The following is a 21,293-nucleotide window of genomic DNA, read 5'->3' as shown; positions in this document are numbered from 1 at the left end:
CTACAAAAAAAAAAAATTGATATTTTGCGACGATTTTTAAAATTGTCGCAAAACATGGTATTTGAGCGTTTTATAAATCGCCGCAAAATACGTTTTTTGTTGTGGTTTCTTCAACATTTTGTGATGATTTTAAAAAATCGTCGAAAAATTTAATAATTTTAAATTTTAAAATTAAATTTTATGATGATTTTAAAAAAATCGCAATTAAATTTAGAAAATAATTTAAAGCGCCATGCCCGTCGCAGGAGTTGTCGGCAGAATAGGCACCGCCCTGGAGAGGTCATTGGGCGGCTTCCGGTCGAAGGGCATGCGTGCGTGCAACGTGAGCTGGGCTCACATCCGTTGTGTGCAGTGTGCTCACGCACATTGCGGGTTGGGCCTATGTCCGTCCTTCGGCAACGTGCTAGCGCACGCCACGGATCGGGCTGCGCTTCATGCGCGCCCGTTTTGGGTCGAGCTACGACTTGTCCGCGAGCCCTGCTCAAGAGTGAGTGGGCTTGGCCACTATGTGAAGCCTCATCCACTCGCACACGCGGCCCACACCCACGCGTGCGTGGCAGCCGCTATCTCCCTTCTTACTTGATTTGTCGATTTTTCCAACACTGTTTTCAATTTAAAACGAAAAAAATCTTTTGTTTTTCAAAATATCAAGGTTTGTTGATAGTTAATCTCCCATTTCTTTAAATCTTGCATTTTGTTGTTTCTTAGCCGGTGTGCTAGAAAACTCGCAAGATAGCTAACGATTCTATTAGATTGATATTTGCTTTAAAATTTTCTTGTCTATTACACTTTTATATTTTCTCAAAATTTTTCATTATATTACACCTCATTTACAAAAAATTCAACATTCTTTTTAATTATTGTTTAAAAAAAAAACTATTCAAAATAGTAGTATTTTTTAAAACACTCAATTCACTCTTGCTCTTGGTGTGTGATGCCATATAAGCAAAGGTTGTCTAACAATAATGATTCTTGACATGAATCCCGCTAATCATAATCAGTTACATAATTTTTAAGAAATATTATAAAGTTATGTTTACACATCTTTATTATAAGAAAGTACCCTGCATAAGGCTCTCTAGGAGACTTTTCAAGTTCTCTCAAAGGCCTTAGTGCTATGGCTTTCTAAGAGTCTCTCAAGGATCCTCTACCCAAGAGGATCCCCTAAAATTTTCTCCCATGGCCTACTATTTTCTTGACTCTCATGGGCTTCGTTAATGGTGGGTTTATCTTTTGAGCTCGACCTTTGTAGGCTTTGTTAATGGGCTTAACCCCCTCTAAACATCAATGTACTACAATTTAATTGATTAAAATATTTAAGCTATAAATAATTACAATTGTCCAAATTGAATTTTCTAACTTTTCTGCAACTACAAGGTGAAAAATTTACCTCTAATGAATTATATATTATTTTTATTAATTATTCTTTTAAAAATTAGAATACATGTTCTTGTTTTTGCTGGGAAAAAGTTAGAATACAGGTTTCATATATGATATACATTTTTTTTCTTTTTGCTATTTAGTAATTGTTTTTATAGTATTAAGAGAACCAGAATGCAATAACGTAAAGAAATAATTTTGATGAGATTATATTGACTTCAATTTTAAAGTCAAATAACTTAAATAACTAAAACAAAAAACTTAAGATTGAGATTAAAAATAAAGTTCAAAAGACAATTTGAACATTTGCTTCACAAAATATATATTTGTACTGCAAGTACAACTTGGAGCTTGTAGTTTAGACTTTGCTTAACCGTGCAATGTAGTTAGAATTGTCCAAATTCAATAAAGTATCCAAGTTGAATGAAGGTTCAGATAATCTTAAAGGATATTAAGTTGAATATCAAATCTAGTACAAGAACACAAAACAAGAACAAATGAAGAGAGCTAAAAAGGTTGATTTTGTTGTGATAGAGCTTGGCATATTACCTTTATCCTTTCGGAGGAAAAGAGCTTGGTATAGTGGCAAATTAATGACAACAAGAAGGCTACATAGTAGAATCTGCAAAACCATGGTCTTACAAAGCATAAGCCCATCCTTTGTGAGTAACACTTTGTTGACTACCCAGATCAACGAGAATAAGTTGAGTAGAGCTAGTGTTGCCAAAATGGTAAACATGGGAATAGAGGTTCCGAACTCCATCACCTCTTGCTTATATCTCTGGGACACATCTGGATCAAACACTTTATTTGTGACCACAAAAGATGTAGTTGAAAGACCAAGTAACCCTAAGATGACATCAATAGAGGCATATAGATAGGAGGTCGTTCTCTTATAGAGCCACATTCTTTGTTCGTTCCACCATCCTAAGATTGTGCCTTGACACCATAGAAACTCAACCACGCTGTATATGTTTACGCAAATTGTCACGTACGCAAATGGTAGTAACCATGGGCTTGAGACCTAAATTTTAAGCTTGTTAGTAAAAGCAAAGGGTAAACAAGTAAACCAAATAAACAAAATAAGCTAACATTGGTATGCATTGCAAATCAAAATCAATATGTATGTAACAAATAAAACGAATGAGAAATAAGAAAACCAAAAGGAATCTATACGTATTGCGTACTATGATGTTTAACTATACCGGGGCCTATTGTTGTGTACCCTAATGTTAGATTTGAATGACGTCTAATAGATTTGTAACTAAACACATTTATTGTGTCTTTGTATATCTTAATAAAAGCCAATTTTTTCTTCATTTATGAGCTCTTCAGTTTACGACATGAATGAGTCCTAAGATATTCTGTTTGAAAATCTTATTTTCAAGGGGTTGAGACTGAGTAACAGGATTCTCTAGTAACAAAATGTCTTAAATTATTCATAGTCCTTAGATTCTTTGGATGGGGATTCCGATTAATCAAGTATGAACTAGAACGGGGGTTACTACCTCATTTAGTATAAATTACTGATGGGATGGTGGTGTGTCACATGCCATATGACATGGGAATGTTGCTAGTAGATCTGTGGGTGGTTGTTGAAGAACAACTAGCTAAATATGATGCCGATGACTAACCATCTGGCATGGTCCATAATGGTCAAGTTGTCAGGTGTGATAGTGTGTTGCTTAGACTTGAACTAACACGGTTGTTTTGTGTATTGGTGTGCGGGATTTGCTAATGAGCCGAACCATCCAATTGGAAGTTGGGAATGTTCATGTATGTGGTTCTGTATTATTAGTATGTGGAGACAAGCATTGGGGATAGGATCCGTCGCCCTCGTCGGTATTTGATGGGGTGAATGTCCCATATGATCTATTGTTAGTGTGACATGACAGTCCCTAATTAGAGCAAATTGATTATCAGAAAAGGAGTTTCTTAAAGTGTCATCTAGTCACATTGATGAGGTCAAACACAGTTACTGAGTTTGTAAGTTTATCACTCTAAGGCTCTCACTCAGTCAAGACGTTAGGTGATGGAAGAATTATAGCATACAATAATCGTTAATCATAATAGGTTCACTTGAAGTGAGACTTCACTACCACCTATATTGTCCTGAGCCACTTCTAGGCACTTTTCAAGAACTCTTGGATCATCATCGAGATATTCTGGTGATGGGTCAAGGTGTTGGCCGGTACCGAAATGAGTTCTGATGCTATCTGATTGCTAGCAGATAGTGAACCTAGAAAATCACACATCCTATAGTGTCGTGTTTGGCATCGATATCATGTGTCTAAAGCGTCTCAGGGAATAGCTGGTCAAAAGTTGACCAGCAGGCCATGAGAGTCGACTCTTGCCCATGAGAGTCGACTTTCGAGGCAAGAGTCAACTCTTAACACTACTCAGCCAACCCAATTGAACGCCACGTGGCACGAAATTGGGCAAGCATTATTGGAGGTGGTGGCTGATTTCTGGGTAGAGATTAAATTGGAGAAGCAAGTTTTACTACTTCACATTGCTATCTCTTTCTTCTGTTTCCTTTATAAATTCTACTACCATTGTGAAATTAAATACGCATAAGAGTCACGCAAAAAATTGAGACATAAGTATGGGTGATACGGGAAACCTCTGTGTCTAGCACGAGAAGAGGTGGTCGGAACGATATCGAATAACGTACTAGGTGTGGACAAACTAAAACCATCATAACATAAGGTGGATACAGTCTCAGTACAGAAACTGGTTCTATACACCATCCCTACATCGGACTACAGGTATGAGTTTATTTATATTCATGAGACGAATATACGTGTTGCTTAAATACCTAAGTTACATATGGTTTATGTATGATTAATTTCATTGCGTGTATTTGATACATGTAACATTTTTAATTTTACCCATACCTTCATACGAGATTTCCTTCACCCATATTATTAATGTATAATGAAAATAATAAAGTTACATAAGGAAACATAATCAATATTTAATCAACCCCTAAAATCATGCTAGCTTTCCCGTGAAACTTATGTTTGTAAGAGAGATATAACAACTTAAGCTTGCAAGCTACATCATGGAAGTGGCAAGGTCGATGACCATTGGCAGAAGTGTGAACAAGTAGATCAATAAATAAATTAGTAGAAAGTGAAAAGTGCCATGAACTAAGCGTTGATGAACAAAGTGATAAGCCATTTGTAATACCTTATTCCCCGGCAAACCAACACCAAATCTCCTTCTTAAGGTATGGAGTTTGGGGATCAAAAGATTGGCTGCAAGACTTTGAAGATGGATTTTCTAGGAGTCCTTGGTGGTTTGATGACTGGTTAACATTAAACCTAAGCAAGAATGTATTTTTAAGGGATAACATTCACAACATATTAAGCTCTAATCACTGCACCAGTAAATTTAAAGCATAACTCATGCTTAGGGTGTCATGCCACTACCCTAGCATTCTAGACCAAATCCCTAAAAGAAAGACATGTAATCGAAGATTAGATAGAATTGCCAAAAAGAGAGAAGGGGAGGTCATGCACTCCTTAAAAAGTTTGTTAGGGAAAACTATCAAATTAAAAATTTTCTTAGCAACTTAACTTAGCACCATTCGCAAGGACTAGGTACTAAGGTTGGCAGTTCAACCACTAAATCCCCAAACTAAAGCAATTGAAAAGTAGGTAAACTAAGAAGTTCTTGGAACTAAGTATCATTGTGGGTACATCGTAACTCTTTAACAACATGACCTTACACATTACCTTAGTACTTGGAAGACCTTGCTCATATCATTGAAACCATATAAGATCACGAGCATATAAAAGTAAAAAAGCAAAAACAAAGAGAATTCTTTAAAGAATGCATCTTCATTGATGCTTAAGAAATCTTTACTAGTGGTTGGTACAAAAAGTTTAAAAGGCAAGGAATGAAAAGCTTTGTCAAGGTTAAAATCCAAGGAGTTAACATCCACTTTGGGGAATTAGGTTTTTACTAGTTTTCATGTACTCCCCCCCTCCTCAAAGCACTCATCTCTAGCTCTTTTGAATACTCAATTAATTGATGATACCCCCTCTTGGCATTGTGGTTCACTAAAGAAACATCATCTCAAGCCAAATCGAGTTGATCTTGAAGGTTTCAATTAACTCCTTGATCACCTTTCGATCAATTCTTGTCTTATTAAATTTGGAGACCATCTTTAATAAATGGGCATTCTAATCCTTGGACTTCTTCTTGACATGGTCAAGTTGGGCCTTCCGATTATCATAATCTCAACTAAGATTGAAGTTAGCCTCATTAGCCTTGAATATACCTTATTGAACTTAGATTGGAGTTAGATCTTCAATCATCTTGCTTATTGTGGCTAAGTTCTTAAAGAACTTTCTCTCTCTCTCTCTCACTTGATGCACTGGGGTAACCTGACTTTCAAGCCTTCAAAGATGACAATGAAGAGAGGTAGCCTCCAAGTTCCCTAGCCCAACCTTTATCTCAAGTTTGGACTCTCAAAAAGTCACTTGATTTTTGGAATGTAGAAATATTATAAAGGAAAGAGAAGAAAAGTACGTCAGAATTCTCAAAGATAGTGAAAACCTAATAGAGAAAGTTTAAGAGAATGTACCCTTAAGCAATTTGCCAAAAAATCCTTCTCTTGGACTTTTCAACTGCCACCTGAGGAATCTTTTCCTTTAAGGAATGCACTTGGCCATCCTCAAATTTTGATTTCTCTTTTCTCCTTTCTTTTTCTCTATTTGATGAAGAAGGATCTCAAACCTCAACTTGGACCTTGGGATAAGCTCCAATCTACCTTTGAAGCTTTGTCTATTTAGATTAATGATGCTGAAGGGATCCACCAAAACAAGGCTTAAATCTTTTGTAGGAAACATTGATGACATAATGTCTATCTTTTTCCGTCAAGCATTCACAACAACTCTTAGGGAGTATAAACATGAATTTGAGAAGTTCATGTAATGCCCCACTATTTTAGTACATTTCCTTGGAAATTAAAGATTTTTTAAAATTTCTAGTTCATCTATTTTTTTCTTTAATTACCTTTATGGCCAATAATTTTCATGGATTCCTCTTTTGGTCATTTAATCATAATTAAGATGAGTAGACAAAGTTTTACATAGAATGTAGTCTAGATCAAGCTTAAATATCATGTCTACATTGAACAAACACAAATCTGGTCCATGTCATTTAGGAAAATTTTAAAAAAATTACAAGTGGTACAATACCCTAAAAAAAATAAAGTAAGAATATCCTTTACCTATCATATTTTCTTTCCCTTTTGACACTTTTAGATTACTTGTGAACACGTGGGAATATGCCAATCAGGCGATGAACCATCTAGTGACACCTTCAAAACATGTTGATTTCATGCACATGAAAAATTGTGATATGAAATACCTTTTGCACCCATTTTGATGAATGAGGAGATGACAACATTTATTGATTATCCATATTTGTCATAAGGGCAATGATACAGCCATAAATGCATATGCATGCCATGACATATAGGTTTTCATGTAATAAACCATAACTTTTACAACACACGACAAGATGCATGAATTTCATGTCATCAATGCAACTTATGTAATAATAATGGTCATAATTGTATGCATAATTTATAGAAATTATTGGGTCTAAGTGTAATAAGTAAAAGTTTGGGTAGAAGTGTCACCTAGCCAAAAGTTCCAACTTTTTAGAAATCCTACCCATACCTTTGTCTTCTCTAGCACACCGTTTCGTTGTTGGCATGCTTTATTCAACCTCTAGTAATGCCCAAACAACAACTTGCCATATCAAAAAACACCATTAGTTCATTGTCAACCACTAGTGTTCTTCTACCACTAGAAAAGCTAGAAACAACTATATGTCACGATTGCTTAACCAAAAACCACCTCCAACCATCGAAACACCTCCAATCTCTTTCTTTCTCACTCATTTGCTCGTTTGGTCTTATTTGTGGCCTCAAAAATTGGAAAAAAAAAACACACACACACACACACATTTTATAGTGTTAAACCTTTTCAATTCAATTTTATCTAACTTCGCATGTGACATCGAATTTCTCATCGAAATTTTCCCAATCACCTAGTTATCTGACACCCTTTTTGGTTAAAAATTGATTCGTATCAATCTTTAACCCAAATTAAGATATTTCAACAAGTTTTGGAAACCCAACTCAATCAGGAGATTTCCTCACGAGTGATTTGTTTTGTTTTTGTCAAATTTTTTTGGTGTCTTCCCCGTTAGGGTTTGAAATACATACTAAAATTTCCATTTGCCCTCCTACATGCCCTTTGTAAGGGTTATCAAGTTGTTTGGTCCATTTCATACTCATTTGTTCAATATACAAGTCTAAAGTCACTTTCCTAAAATGTTCGTCGTGTTTTGTAATTTATTTTTCATAATCTTTCATAGTTATTTTTTATTTGACTGTCGATATCAAAATTTGAAATCACCACTGTGTTCTCAATTTTGTCTACTTTAATACTTATCTTTTTATTCATCTCAACCTAACCTTAATAGAATTTTATGTAGGTTTGAAGTAAACTACTCGGTCAACCTGTCATGTATTTCAACCAATTTCGGGTTTGAATAATTTTTAATCCATCTAACAATTTCCAACAAAAATTAATCATTTGCTTTCTTCTTTATGTCATCGGCGATGCCTAGTATTAGGCTTAGTGCAATTTGGTCAAATTTGCTCAAATTTTGTGACTAAAGTTAATATAATACCCAAGATTTTTAAATTCAGATACTTGAGAAAATAGGACATTTCAAGGGATTGTCGAGTTCATGAGACAAATGTTCAGTTTCTGAGCCAAGAGCAAAATCATAATTATTGAAGTTCTGGTAAAAGTGTAATTTACGTAAAAATTTGATGTATTGGCGTAATAAACCCATTCTCCATAGGCATAAAAGAAATTTTAGGATGGCTTGGGGACCATGTTGCAAGGCGTCTAAGTGCAATTACCTAAAAAATTTGGGTCAAGGTATAATTCTTGAAAACTTGTAACTAGACCATTGGAGCAACGAACTAAACCAACTAACCATTGGAAGTAATGATTGCAAATTTCAAAACTTATTCCAATATAACTCTGGATCACTTTGGATTTCAAAACCTATTTAAATACAAATTTGGATAATTTTGGATTCCAAATCCTATTTAAATCCAACTTAGTGACACATGACAAGTAACCATTGGCTGATTGGGGATAAGATTGAAGCCTCATAATAACCCCCCCAGGTGGCAACATGTGGTTAGTTGGGAAAGTCTATAAATAGGGTCACGAGGTTATTCACAAAGCATTTCAAGTGATTTTGAGGTGAATTTATGCCAAATTGAGGGAATCAAATGGGAGGGTCTTGTTCTTGAGAGAGGGGAGAATTTTACAAAATAAAGGAGAAAAAACAGTGGAGAAACGAGGGAGAATGGACCTCGCTGAAGTTTTCGGGTCTTCACCTGAGTTCATGCCAAACAGTCAGAAAAACTGCGAGGTAAGTCCGGTTTCTTTCTATATTCCTGTAGAGTAGGAAAAGAGGGAGCCATAGGATCAAACGGGGGTCGAATCGGAGCTAAAACAAGGGAGATATGGCTAAAAAATTGAAGTCGTGTCGTGTCATCGTAGGAGAAGACGGTGGTGCGTGCAATACACACACCGGGAAAGGTTACATGTGGCAACATGTGGGCCTTTTTCCCAAGGTGAGCGAGGGCACATGAATACCCATTTTTCCTTGCAATTTCACACACAAGTATGTTAAAACATTTAGAACAATCCTATTTAAAAATATTTTATGTTTGGTTTATAGGAACTGATTTTTTTTTATAGAAACCGAGACCCGCTAACTGTGAATAGTACACCCAAAAGGTAAATAGTCAAGGTGAGTGATTCTTGCATACTTTTGTGACATATCAAACATTTGTTGAAACATTTGCTTGTGATATGTGATAGGACCCTTGTTAGTCACATGTACCAGCAAAAAAATAGGAGGGAAGAATCAAGGGCAGAATAGAATATTGGGAGAAAGGGAAAGTGACAAAAACAGTTGAAAGGCAAAAAGGGGAAGAGTAGCCAAGAGAGCATGGCTGATAGCTAAGGCCGTTGAAGGGAAGTGTCGTTGGATAACAAACTATAAATAAGAAAGGCTAGGAGAATATTAGGGAGGAAGATCCTTGTGGGAATAGTGGGAGAGTGTGGACCTCTCGAAAGTCCATTTTTGCTTTTTCAGCATAGGTTGTTTTCATGTTGTATTTCTCTTGTTTAATTGAAGTAAAATAGACTCTCATCAGAAACCTATCAATTGGTATCAGAGCGTCATCGATCCTAATGGTGAACTTGATGGACCGAGTAGGAAAATTGGAAGGGAGGACGGAAGGCATGCAACGGGAACTTGATGCCATGAAGGGTGTGGTTCAATCGGTGGGGAAGAAGGCAGCAAGCTTGCTAGAACGGTTCGCTTGGATTAGAACGAGGTGGGAAGAGCAGGAACGGGAGAGGAAGAACGAGAAAAGACGGGAAGACCAAGAGAAATGGAGGAAGGCGAAACAATCTGGCGAGCACTTACTGATGGGGTCATCCCTCACTGAGAAGGCCACGCCGGAGCTAGGAAATCGGCACAAGGAAGCAGGCGATGAGAACGACGTCTATGGGAGGTCGAACGGAAGGGTTCGACGCTTAGAGATGCCGGTGTTTGAAGAAGATGAACCGGACGGTTGGGTGTTTCGGGCCGAGCGGAGTCTAGCTTTTCCACATCCAACAACTCATTCACGGATCAATTGTCAAGGGCTCAATTCTCTGAGAAATCGGCTAACGATCCCAATGGTGAATTTGTCGGACAGAGTTGGGGAGTTAAGAGGGGAAGATGAAGGGGATGCAGAAGGGAGTCAACGCCATAAGAAGGAGGTGCAATCGATGGAAAGGAATGTAGCAATCATCCTGGACTAGTTCGCATACTTGAGGACGAAGTGGGAGGATCAAGAACAGGAGAGAAAGAGCAAAGCGAAGGAGGGAGATAGACCTTCGGAATTTACTTAGAATTCCAAGGGATCACCTGGAATTGGGATGGGCAGGGAGTTCGAGGGTGGAATTGGAGGGAAGTAGCGGTCAGAAGTGCGGGGAAGAAGGCTGGAGATGCTAAATTTTGAAGGAGATGTCTCGAATAGTTGGGCTGTTCAGGCTGAGCGATACCTCCCTATAACCCAACTGACAAAGGTAGAGAAATGGGAGTCCACGACTCTAGGTTTCGAAGGATGGGCCATTTTGTGGTCCTAGTGGGAGCAAAGGAGACGAAGAGAGATTCGTGTGGGTAAGAAAGCAAACTTAAAAGACGAAGCCATAGAGTGCCGTCATCGTGTCTCTGCTCAAGCAATAGCGAACAAAGGGAAGGTAAAGAAGAAAAAGCCGGTAACTAGACAACCACAAAGTGACGGTAAAAGCGTCAAGAAAAAACGCAGGAAGAAGAAGAAGCTTCAGAAATACCAAGCTCCAGTCCCAACCAAAGACACCGCGATGCCAATTCAGTCCGATTCGGACGCCGACGATGATTCCTCCTCCGGTGAGACCAAGCTTGAGAAGATCCAGAAACTTCTCGAGCCCTACACCAAGTACTAGTGGATTAACTTCCTTGTTAGCGCTGTCATGCTCGACGCTTTTCTCTTCATTCACCTCCGCGATGCTGCAGATCGCGACATATCTCGTCACAAGCTCGTCGTCTACGACCTCGCGTGGGACACAACTCGTGAAACCTTAGTCTCTACCTTCGAGTCATACAGCGAGATTGAGGACTGCAACGTCATCTTCGACTAGGTCATGGGCAAGACCAAGGGCTACAGCTTCGTCCAGTTCAAGACAAAACGAGAAGCGACCAAGGCATTGAAGCAGCCGAGGAAGAAGATCGAGAATCTGATGTCAAGGACAACGGATCTAGTAATGTCCAAGGAGGGCATCTTACCAATGATTAGGGCCCCACCAAGGGTCCAGCCATTTGTTACCACTTTTGATGAGGTGTTCCAATGCATATTTGACTATATAGAACCTCAAGTTAAACCTAATTTTGTCGTCCTTGTTGCTCGATATCATGGCTCTCATCTTGCATCAGGTCCTTCACCTTCACCATTTCAGCAAAATGGACTACATAATGGTCTAAGAGCACAGAAAGTTGCACGCATGTCTTCTGGGTACACTTTGGGTGCTACTATTGTAGAAGCAGAGAATAATCTTGAAAGTGAGGTACATGAAAATTTCGAGGAAGACAATGTCAAATTAAGGGAGCCAAGATGAAAAGAGAGATATTATGAAGAAAAGTTTTGTGTCAAAACTCTCGAGGAGCTTGAGATGATACAAAAAGATGTTGTTTTGAGGTACACAAAAGGCCTATGTTGGGTTATGCACTACTATTACGAAGGGGTTTGTTCTTGGCAATGGTTTTATCCTTATCACCATGCGCCATTTGCTTCTGATCTTAAAAATGTAGGCCAACAAAAATATGCAAAAACTGGTAATTTGGTGGAGTCTCACCTTGAGGACAAGGTGAGTTTCATGGGTGGAAGTAATGATAGGACCCTTGTTAGTCACATGTACCGGCAAAGAAATAGGAGGGAAGAAGCAGGGGCAGAATAGGATATTGGGAGAGGGGGAAAGTGACAAAAACAGTTGAAGGGCAAAAAGGGGAAGAGCAGCCAAGGGAGCATGGCTGATAGCTGAGGTCGTTATAAGGGAGTGTCGCTGGATAACAAACTATAAATAAGAAAGGCTAGGAGAATATTAGGGAGGAAGATCCTTGTGGGAATAGTGGGAGAGTGTGGACCTCTCAAAAGTCCATTTTTTCTTTTTCAGTATAGGTTATTTTCATGTTATATTTCTCTTGTTTAATTGAAGTAAAATAGACTCTCATTAGGAGCCTATTAGTATGTTGCTTGCATAACATGTGTTTCTTTGAAATTGCATTATATCTCTATTTGCCATGCATCTCAGCATTTGTGGCTAGTTGGTTGGTTGTCATGCGTGATCTACCAAATGGGTTTGTGTAAAGGGGCTAACCACGTGGACATATGTAAGGGGGCTATCTTGTGCCTATGTAAGAGGGTCGAGGAGTTCAAACATGACAACATCCTGGCGTGGCTTCCAAGGGAAGATTTCTTGACATCTTTACATATTGCATTTGCATGCACTGATTTCCTTTCCTGAACCATCTCAATTAGATCTAACAACTAACTTGAGTGTTTCATACCCCTGGAACATTCAATGTTCCAGGTATGTCCAACATGCCAAGTATTCCAAAAACAAGCAAGGGAAAAGGCAAAACAATGGCCAAAGTTTAGTTTAATTTTCTATTAAACATGTACTACAAATTTTGTAAAAAGAAGAGCTATTGTAACCTTTGGGCTTTCCTATCATTTTCATTAATTATAGATGGATATGGGTTTACTATGTGTATATCTCGAATAATGCACTACAATTGTTGTATAAGGAATTGCCATGATGATAAGGGATTATTTGTTAGCTTTGGGGACGTATGTTACAATTATACTTGTAATAAAGATTTTATAGCATAAATCCTTATTATCTAACTTTAACTAATTTTCAAGTTCGATCATTCACACTTATGTTGGTAAGGATTTCCATAACTTCCCGTGTAAGATATTAGTTTGTATTTAGCATCATGTTGCATTTGAAAAGTGGGGTATTACAGTTAGCATGTGAACTTAGTGATATATGGTTCATTTATTATTTTCCATAAATTACACTTAGTTCCATCCCTTCATGAATCGGTCATTTAAAGGCAAGTTCTTCTTCTTATTTGTTTCAATTAAGAGGCAAGATCTCAATTTTCTTATTAATATGCAAGTTCAGTTTCTCCCTTTTCTCAAATTCACGCTTACAAGTTCAGCTCCTATTTTACAAGTTCAGCCCCTATTTGCTCAAGTTATGTTTAAATTTCAAGTGTTATTCTTTATTTATTGCTATTGCACAATCCTACCTTTTAATTTCCTCAATTACACGTTATTTTCCTATTTTAAGAGTTATTTCTTTTTTTTTAAGAAAATTATCTCATGGTCCTCATTTATATCTCTTGAGTCTCAAATAGGGTTTTGCATCACCCTATCTTTTCTTGGGAATGATGCTTTATTGTGGACATGCAAGGGTTTGATGTTGTCTTGCATGAATGTTGTTTTATTGTGCATATTTCTTCGTTAATTGCATATCGGTTATATATGAGAAGAATATGCATATTATGGTAACGCATAAAGCATATACATGAAAATATTTTTTTTTAAATATATAAAGGCCTCATGATGCGCGCAGCAGACTAGTCCGCAGGATATATCTTCAGAGAAAGTGTGGAGCTCAAAGTTGGACTTCGACCCCAACTTTATGTTATGCATATTATGGTAACGCATGAAGCATATACATGAAAATGTTTTTTTTTAAATATGTAAAGACCTCATGATACGCGTAGCGGACTAGTCCGCAAGATATATCCTCAGAGAAAGTGTGGAGCTCAAAGTTGGACTTTGGTCCCATGTTTATAGTTCTAAAAAGTATTGCATATGAGCATGAATGCATGTATCATCATTTTATCATGTGAAAGTACCTTAAATAGCATTCATGTCTCTTTTGTTTCTTGATACCCATAACTCTTATGCTCTTCTCTTCCAGTTATACTTGATGGGCCTTGTCGCTCATGTTTGCTTGCATCATTCCAGGTAAGGGTAAGTCTAAAGTAGAAGGCGAGCTAGGTGAATCAGGATCCATGGGGTAGAAGTGTGTACAGAGCCGTCTCAACCAAAGGTCTTTGGGGGTATTTCAGGTTGCATAAAAATTAAATCATGCCTGTTTATGTTTCAGGTTAGACCCCGAGATGATATGGTGGATTTATGAGCCCTGATGTGGTGTGTAATATTGAGTTACTTTTGTTTTTGTGAGCATGTGGGCACCATTATGTTGTATATGAGTAAGAATATATGAGTGTGGCTTCTGTTGTCAATAAGGGTGTGTAATGTTCTAATGGGTTTTGGCTTTTATGTCATCTTATTGTAGGTCCCTGGCTAGGGGCTCCTACAATTGGTGGTATCAGAATAGGGTTTGGGACGAGTCTCTGTACACATAAGAATGTTGGGTAGAGTTAAAGGTATTTCTAACAAATAGATGTAAGTAAGTTAATGGGTCAGTATGAAATTGAGTTAATTTCCTTAGCCAAATTTACTCCAGAATTATTGTCGACTAAAGCAAAGAAAGCTAAGAAATTCCAGAGGGATCTTTTATATAAATAATTACTAACGAATTTTATGATAAAATATCAGGATGGCTGGAAATTTTTCTAAACAGGTTATGGTAGATCATTGGGTCAACCGGATTAACTCAAGGGAGCCAGACCCCGAGGAAGGCAATTATGAAATACTGGCCAAGATGGAGAACATAATTGAAGATATACCACCTAACTATCGCCAGTGGCCTGACTTAGTGCAATTTCAAATAAATTGTCTAGTAGGTGTTCTAGAAGGGGAACTGAGAACAATTGCTGAGTGGGTTCAAGAAAATAAAGAGTTTATCTTATTTTTCCATTTTTGTGAGAGGATTCATCACTGGTTAGACGAATTGAACAAGGAATTAGACGAAGAAGAACCCATGGAAGACTCAGAAGAAGAAGGAAACCCTAGTGAGGATGAGGAAGAAGAAAATGTGGTTGAAATCAAAGTTGAGGATGATCCATCCGAATTCGAGCATGACAATTCAGATGACGAGATGAATTTGGAGGAAACATATAGTGATCATGAGGGACCTAATTTTGAGTCTGAAGACGAGGCCGATGCATGGATCTGGAGGTCCGCCAGTCCTAAGGACACCTAGTAGTAGTAAGAGTTTTGTAAAATGTGGTATCAGTAGTGTTGTATCCCAAATGTTTTGAGAATCTATGAGAAATTTTCTTTACTGCTTTGGATTAATAATAAGTTGAATTTGGGTGAATGAGAACATCTTTTTTAGGTTGAGGTGTGATTAAAGATAATGTTGGAAAGTATCATAACAAGTGTTACACGATCGATAAAGACCATAGACTAAATATCCAAAATATGATATTCATTCCATACGTTCAATATAGTTACAAAAGATCAAGCCAAAAAATAAAAGCAAACCTATAGAACTAATAATGTTACCAACGCTTAATTTTCTCTTAAGTTTTCAATTAATGACCTCAAACAATTATAAATACATTATTTTACTTCCAACAACATACCAAATTTAATATACACTTCACATAATTCAATAAATCGCCCTAAAACCCATGAATTAAATATTTTTCTTAAATCCTCGAATATTCAATAATCACTTTAAATGCATAAATTAACAATTGTTAATTATCTAAATTTTTTAGATGTTACAATTCTCCCCCCCCCCCTCTTAATTGAATTTCATCCTCAAAATTCACACTGGACTAATCAGGTAACTAAGACCAAGCATAGCTTATTACTTAAACACTTCAATCATGGCACCATAAGACATTGCAACACGAAGGACTTACCACAACTAACCATAACAAGGCTTCCCACATACGGTCCCACTTCCTGTTACAAGTTATTACATATATTTATTATATTTTACGTTATATGCCCATCTCAATTTCTACAGGTTTGAACGACACATATTCATAATTGTGCATTTGGCCATTCGACTGAGTTCATATTGCATACCGTATGCTGAAATGAATGTCCACGTTCATGTCATTTTTTTTTTTTTTTACATCATGAATTCCCATGAAAAGTTCCATATGAATATGCATATACTCAAACAAAATACCAATAGTTCTTAGGCTTACTTACGCCTGTCAATATGTTTATCGATGCCATATGCAATATCCTATTGATCATACGCTACCTCCTTTGGCATGGCAGCACACACCTAATCTGCCCAGACATCACCAGCACAACGATAGTAGTGCCCTTGCTCAGAGGCTAAGGAGACAATTACCCATCATAAACTTTACTTGATAAAAATATCATGATCACATGCAACTCACACCACCATGCATAAGCAAAGGTCTTTACACAATTATTGTGCAATTTGCGTCATCCAACCCATATTTGAATGTTTCAGATTACATTTATGACATAAGCTTTTAGCCTAATATTCGTAAGTCAACACGTTGATATTTAACATAAGTCTAGTATAAAATTTTGGCTCTCTCATATAGGTAAATAATTGCACCACATCAACGTCAAGATTAGGGATACCTCCAGTTGTTACTCATGTTATTGACTGGTCTAGCGTATTTAATAATATTGACATTAGATAGAGGCTGGTCATTTGATTGCCACTGCTTTACGTCAGTAGTTCACTCCAGTGTCTTGGCGTAACCATTCACTCACGCCGCCAAGTCCTTTGAACTATCACAAGTTCTACCTATATCTGACAGATTGTTCTTCCCTGACTCTCCTTATGAGTCTTGCTAAGGACATAACTTTTGCAGGGTGTTCCATCCTGATCCTCTAACAACAGTAAGCATCTGACTTCAAACACCACAACATTCAATTTCAAAACCGAATTTCCATAAAATTTTATTTCGAACCTTACATTACTCCATGCTTCGAGTCACAAGATCGGGACTATAAATACACAAAAAGCCCCAAACTTTTTTTTTTTTGTCTGGATAATTTAATTTATTTATTTCTTCTTCCTTCTTCTTCTTTCTTCTCCTTCTTCTTCTTCCTTCCTTCCTCTGCCGACCCTGCGTACGAACATCCACCGGCCGCTGCTACCTTCCAGCATCGCCACCACCTCCGACGACCGTCGTTGCCCCCTCTACAACCGCTTCCAGCGCTTGCTCCGCCATTGGCCGCGAGCCACCGTGCGGCTTCTCCACGCCCCCAATCGCCGATCGCCATCTCTGACGGCCGAAACAGCACTTCGTCGACTAGATCCGGCCGTTGCCAGTCTTCCTTGGTCGCCATCCCGACCATCGCCACCTCTACCGACAATCAATGCCGCTACCTGTTTTCGTCGGATTTGAAGCCAGATCTAGGCTGATTTGACCCGACCAAGTTCGACCCATCCAATAACTCATATTTGACTTGATTAGATTTAGTCAAATCCAAATCTATCACGCCAAGGCGTAACATACCAAAACCCCGGTCTCGATACGGTGCATGCGTAGTCTTAAATAAAGAATGCAATCCACAGTGCATCTTTGCTCCTTACTTCCATTGTGAGGATGGTACGACTTGTTTTGCCGCCATTCGTGATGTTTTTACTGTCAGAAATGCCGTCAACATCCTAGTTCTGCTTTCGGTCAGTGACCGATTTTGGGCTGCTGATACACTCTTCTTTGAAGCTCAGTTTCGGCTTCAGGATCCCGTCTATGGATGTGTATCCCTCATTCTTGCCCTTCAACAACAGATTAGTGATTTGCAAGCTTATCAAGATTATTTGCAAGATTTACTCTTTGCACCCTATCCTGCACATCCCCAACTTGTCCCAGATTGGTCTCTCCTACAACCTGATCAAAACCCAAACTGGAGTTCCAATCTTCCCATCATCCCTGAGAATGCCTCGCTCCCTAGCTTTCCCGAAGCCACTTTTCTACCTAACCCTGATGACACTAGTAATAGTCAGATGCCACTTCTCGACGACATCGATGAGGTAGGACTCATCGTATTTGGCAACCAACGTCATCACTAAGCATCGGTAACATTATTAGTTCTATGGGTTGGCTTTTTTTTTTTTAGCTTGATCTCCTGTAACTATATTGAACTTATAGAATGAATATCATGTTTTGGATATTTAGTCTATGATCTCTATCGATCGTGTAACACTTGTTATGATACTTTCTAACATTATCTTCAATCACACCTCAACTTTAAAAAAATGTTCTCATTCACCCAAATTCAACTTATCATTAATCCAAAACAATAAAGCAAATTTCTCATAGATTCTCAAAACATTTGGGATACAACACTACTGATACCACATTTTACAAAACTCTTACGACTACTAAGTGTCTTTAGGACTGGCGGACCTCCAGATCCATGCATCGACCTCTTCTTCAGACTCAAAATCAGGTTCCTCGTGATCACTATATGCTTACTCCAAATCAATCTCGTCATCTGAATTGTCATGCTCGAATTCAAGGGGATCATCCTCAACTTCGATTTCAACCACATTTTCTTCTTCCTCATCCTTACTAGGGTCTTCTTCTTTTTCTGAGTCTTCCATGGATTCTTCTTCGTCTAATTCCTCGTTCAATTCGTCTAACCAGTGACGAATTCTCTCACAAAAATAGAAAAATAAGATAAACTCTTCATTTTCCTAAACCCACTCGACAATTGTTCTCAGTTCCTCTTCCAGAACACCTACCAGACAATTTATTTGAAATTGCACTAAGTCAGGCTACTGATAGTAGCTAGGTGGTATATCTTCGATTATGTCCTCCATCTTGGCCAGTATTTCATAATTGCCTTCCTTGGGGTCTGGCTCCCTTGAGTTAATCTAGTTGGTCCAATGATTAACCAGAACCTGCTTAGAAAAATTTCCAGTCATCCTGACATTTTATCATAAAATCCGTTAGCAATTATTAATATAAAAGACCACTCTGGAATTTCTTAGCTTTCTTTGCTTTAATCGACACTAATTCTGGAGTAAATCTGATTGAGGAAATGAACTCAGTTTCATATTGAACCACTAACTTACTTCCTTGCACTAGCTCGATAAATTCACACATAGTCTTACATCTATTTGCTAGAAATAACCTTAACTCTACCCAACATTCCTATGTGTACAGAGACTCGTCCCAAATCCTGCTCTAATACCACCAATTGTAGGAGCCCCTAGCTAGGGACCTACAACAAAATAACATAAAAGCCAAAACTCATTAGAACACTACACACCCTTATTGACAACGGAAGCCACACTCATACATTTTTACTTATATACAACATAATGGTGCCCACATACTCACAAAAACAAAAGTAACTCAATATTACACACCACATTAGAGCTCATAAATCCACCATATCCCTTCGGGGTCCAACCTGAAACATAAACATGCATGACTTAATTTTTACGTAACCCGAAATATCCCCAAGGACCTTTGGTTGAGATGACTATATACACACTGCTACCCCATAAATCCTGATTCACCTAGCTCACCCTCTATTTTAGCCTTACCCTTACCTAGAATGATGCAAGCAGGGGTGGAGCCACCTAAGGCCTAGTGAGGGCAGCCAGATTTTTTTTTTTTAATTTTTTTTATAATAATTTATTATTAAAAATAAAAAATATATATATTATATTTTACTATTAGAAATAAGAAAATAAGTATCGAAGAAAGTAAGTATATAATTGCCTATAGTAACCATCACAACATTTTTTATAATTTGTTCATAATTTTATTTTTTTACAATCATTATGCAAATAAAACTAAGTATTAAAAAAAATTGTAAAACAAAGAAAACAAACATGGAGGAAATTTATAATGAAGAAAATAAACAAATTAACAAAGAAAATATTGAGTAAATTGATATTACACAACTTCCTATGTATCCCGCACTAAAAACTACAATAATATATTACAATGTTAATTTTCAAGATCAAATTAGAAGAGTTTACTTGCAAAGAGGTCTGTATCAATCTCGAAATCAAAACGATTCATTTTAATTTGGTTTAATGAATTTGGTGATTGGTTGGAATATAGTATAAATAAAGATGTCACATTTTTCTTATACTGTTATCTTTTTAAAACAAATAATGGGGAACAAAGAAATGATAATTTTTTTATGAAAGAATGGTTCGGTAATTTAAAAAAAAAAAAAAAGACTTTTAAGTTCATGTTGGAGATGTTAATCGTGCACACAATTAAGTTTGAAACAACTGTAAAACCTTAATGAATCAAGATAAAAATATTGAGATAGTTTTTTACAAACAGTTAGAACAAACACTGTGTGATTATCGAATTTGTCAAAATAAATCAATTGATTGTGTTCGACTTCTTCTTCGACAAGAACTAGTCTTTTGTTGTCACGACGAGTCTAAAGATTGAAATAATCAATATAACTTTCTTAAACAATTGTAATTTTTAGTATGAAAAGCTATAAAGAACAATTGTAAAAAAAAAATATTTTAATATTATTATTATTATCTTATTTTTAAAATTATATTTTTTATATTTAAATTCGCCCCTACTGAACCAAAATCTTAGCTTCGCCCCTGGATGCAAGCAAACATGAGCCACAAAGCCCAGCAAGTATAACTAGAAAAGAAGAGCATAAGAGTCATGAGTATCAAGAAGCAAGAGAGACATGAATGCTATTTAAAATACTTCCACATGATAAAATGATGATACATGCATTCATGCTCATAGCAGTACTTTTTAGAACTATAAACATGGGACCGAAATTCGAAACTTTAGGACCGAAGTCTATAACATAAACTTGGGACCGAAGTTCAATTTTGAGCTCCACACTTTCTCTAAGGATATATCCTACGGACTAGTCTATAACATTTTCATGTATATGCTTCATGCGTTACCATAATATGCATAACATAAAGTTGGGATCGAAGTCCAACTTTAAGCTCCACACTTTCTCTAAGGATATATCCTACGGACTAATCCAATGCGCGCATCATGAGGCCTTTACATATTTTAAAAAAAAATATTTTCACATATATGCTTCATGCGTTACCATAACATGCATAACATAAACTTGGGACTGAATTCCAACTTTGAGCTCCACACTTTCTCTGAGGATATATCCTGCGGAATAGTCCGCTGCACGCATCACGAGGCTTTTACATATTTTAAAAAAAAAATCATATATATGCTTCATGCGTTACCATAACATAACTTGAGCAAATTGGGGTTGAATATGTAAAATAGGAGCTGAACTTGCAAGCGTGAACTTGAGAAAATGGAGAAACTGAACTTGCATATTAATAAGAAAA

General features: G+C 37.2%; 1 protein-coding gene across 3 annotated transcripts in view; it reads right to left on the bottom strand.

Annotated features, from left to right (window-relative positions):
* Positions 1–1,788: 1,788 nt before the first annotated feature.
* Positions 1,789–21,293, bottom strand: part of LOC127791398 (cellulose synthase-like protein E1) — a 38,073-nt gene continuing 18,568 nt past the window's right edge. For 2 of the 3 annotated variants that reach the window (XM_052321259.1, XM_052321260.1), the window contains exon 8: positions 1,789–2,404. In XM_052321259.1, the coding sequence (XP_052177219.1) occupies positions 1,850–2,404 (555 nt within the window). In that variant the 3' untranslated portion in view covers positions 1,789–1,849. The remainder of the gene's footprint in view (positions 2,405–21,293) is intronic. The other variant, XM_052321261.1, reaches the window with a different exon arrangement.

The sequence above is a fragment of the Diospyros lotus genome, chromosome 15 (assembly GCF_014633365.1).
Source record: "Diospyros lotus cultivar Yz01 chromosome 15, ASM1463336v1, whole genome shotgun sequence".
Classification (NCBI taxonomy): Eukaryota; Viridiplantae; Streptophyta; class Magnoliopsida; order Ericales; family Ebenaceae; genus Diospyros; species Diospyros lotus.
The sequence above is the reverse complement of the archived record's forward strand: the minus strand, read 5'-3'. Positions and strand labels throughout refer to the sequence as shown.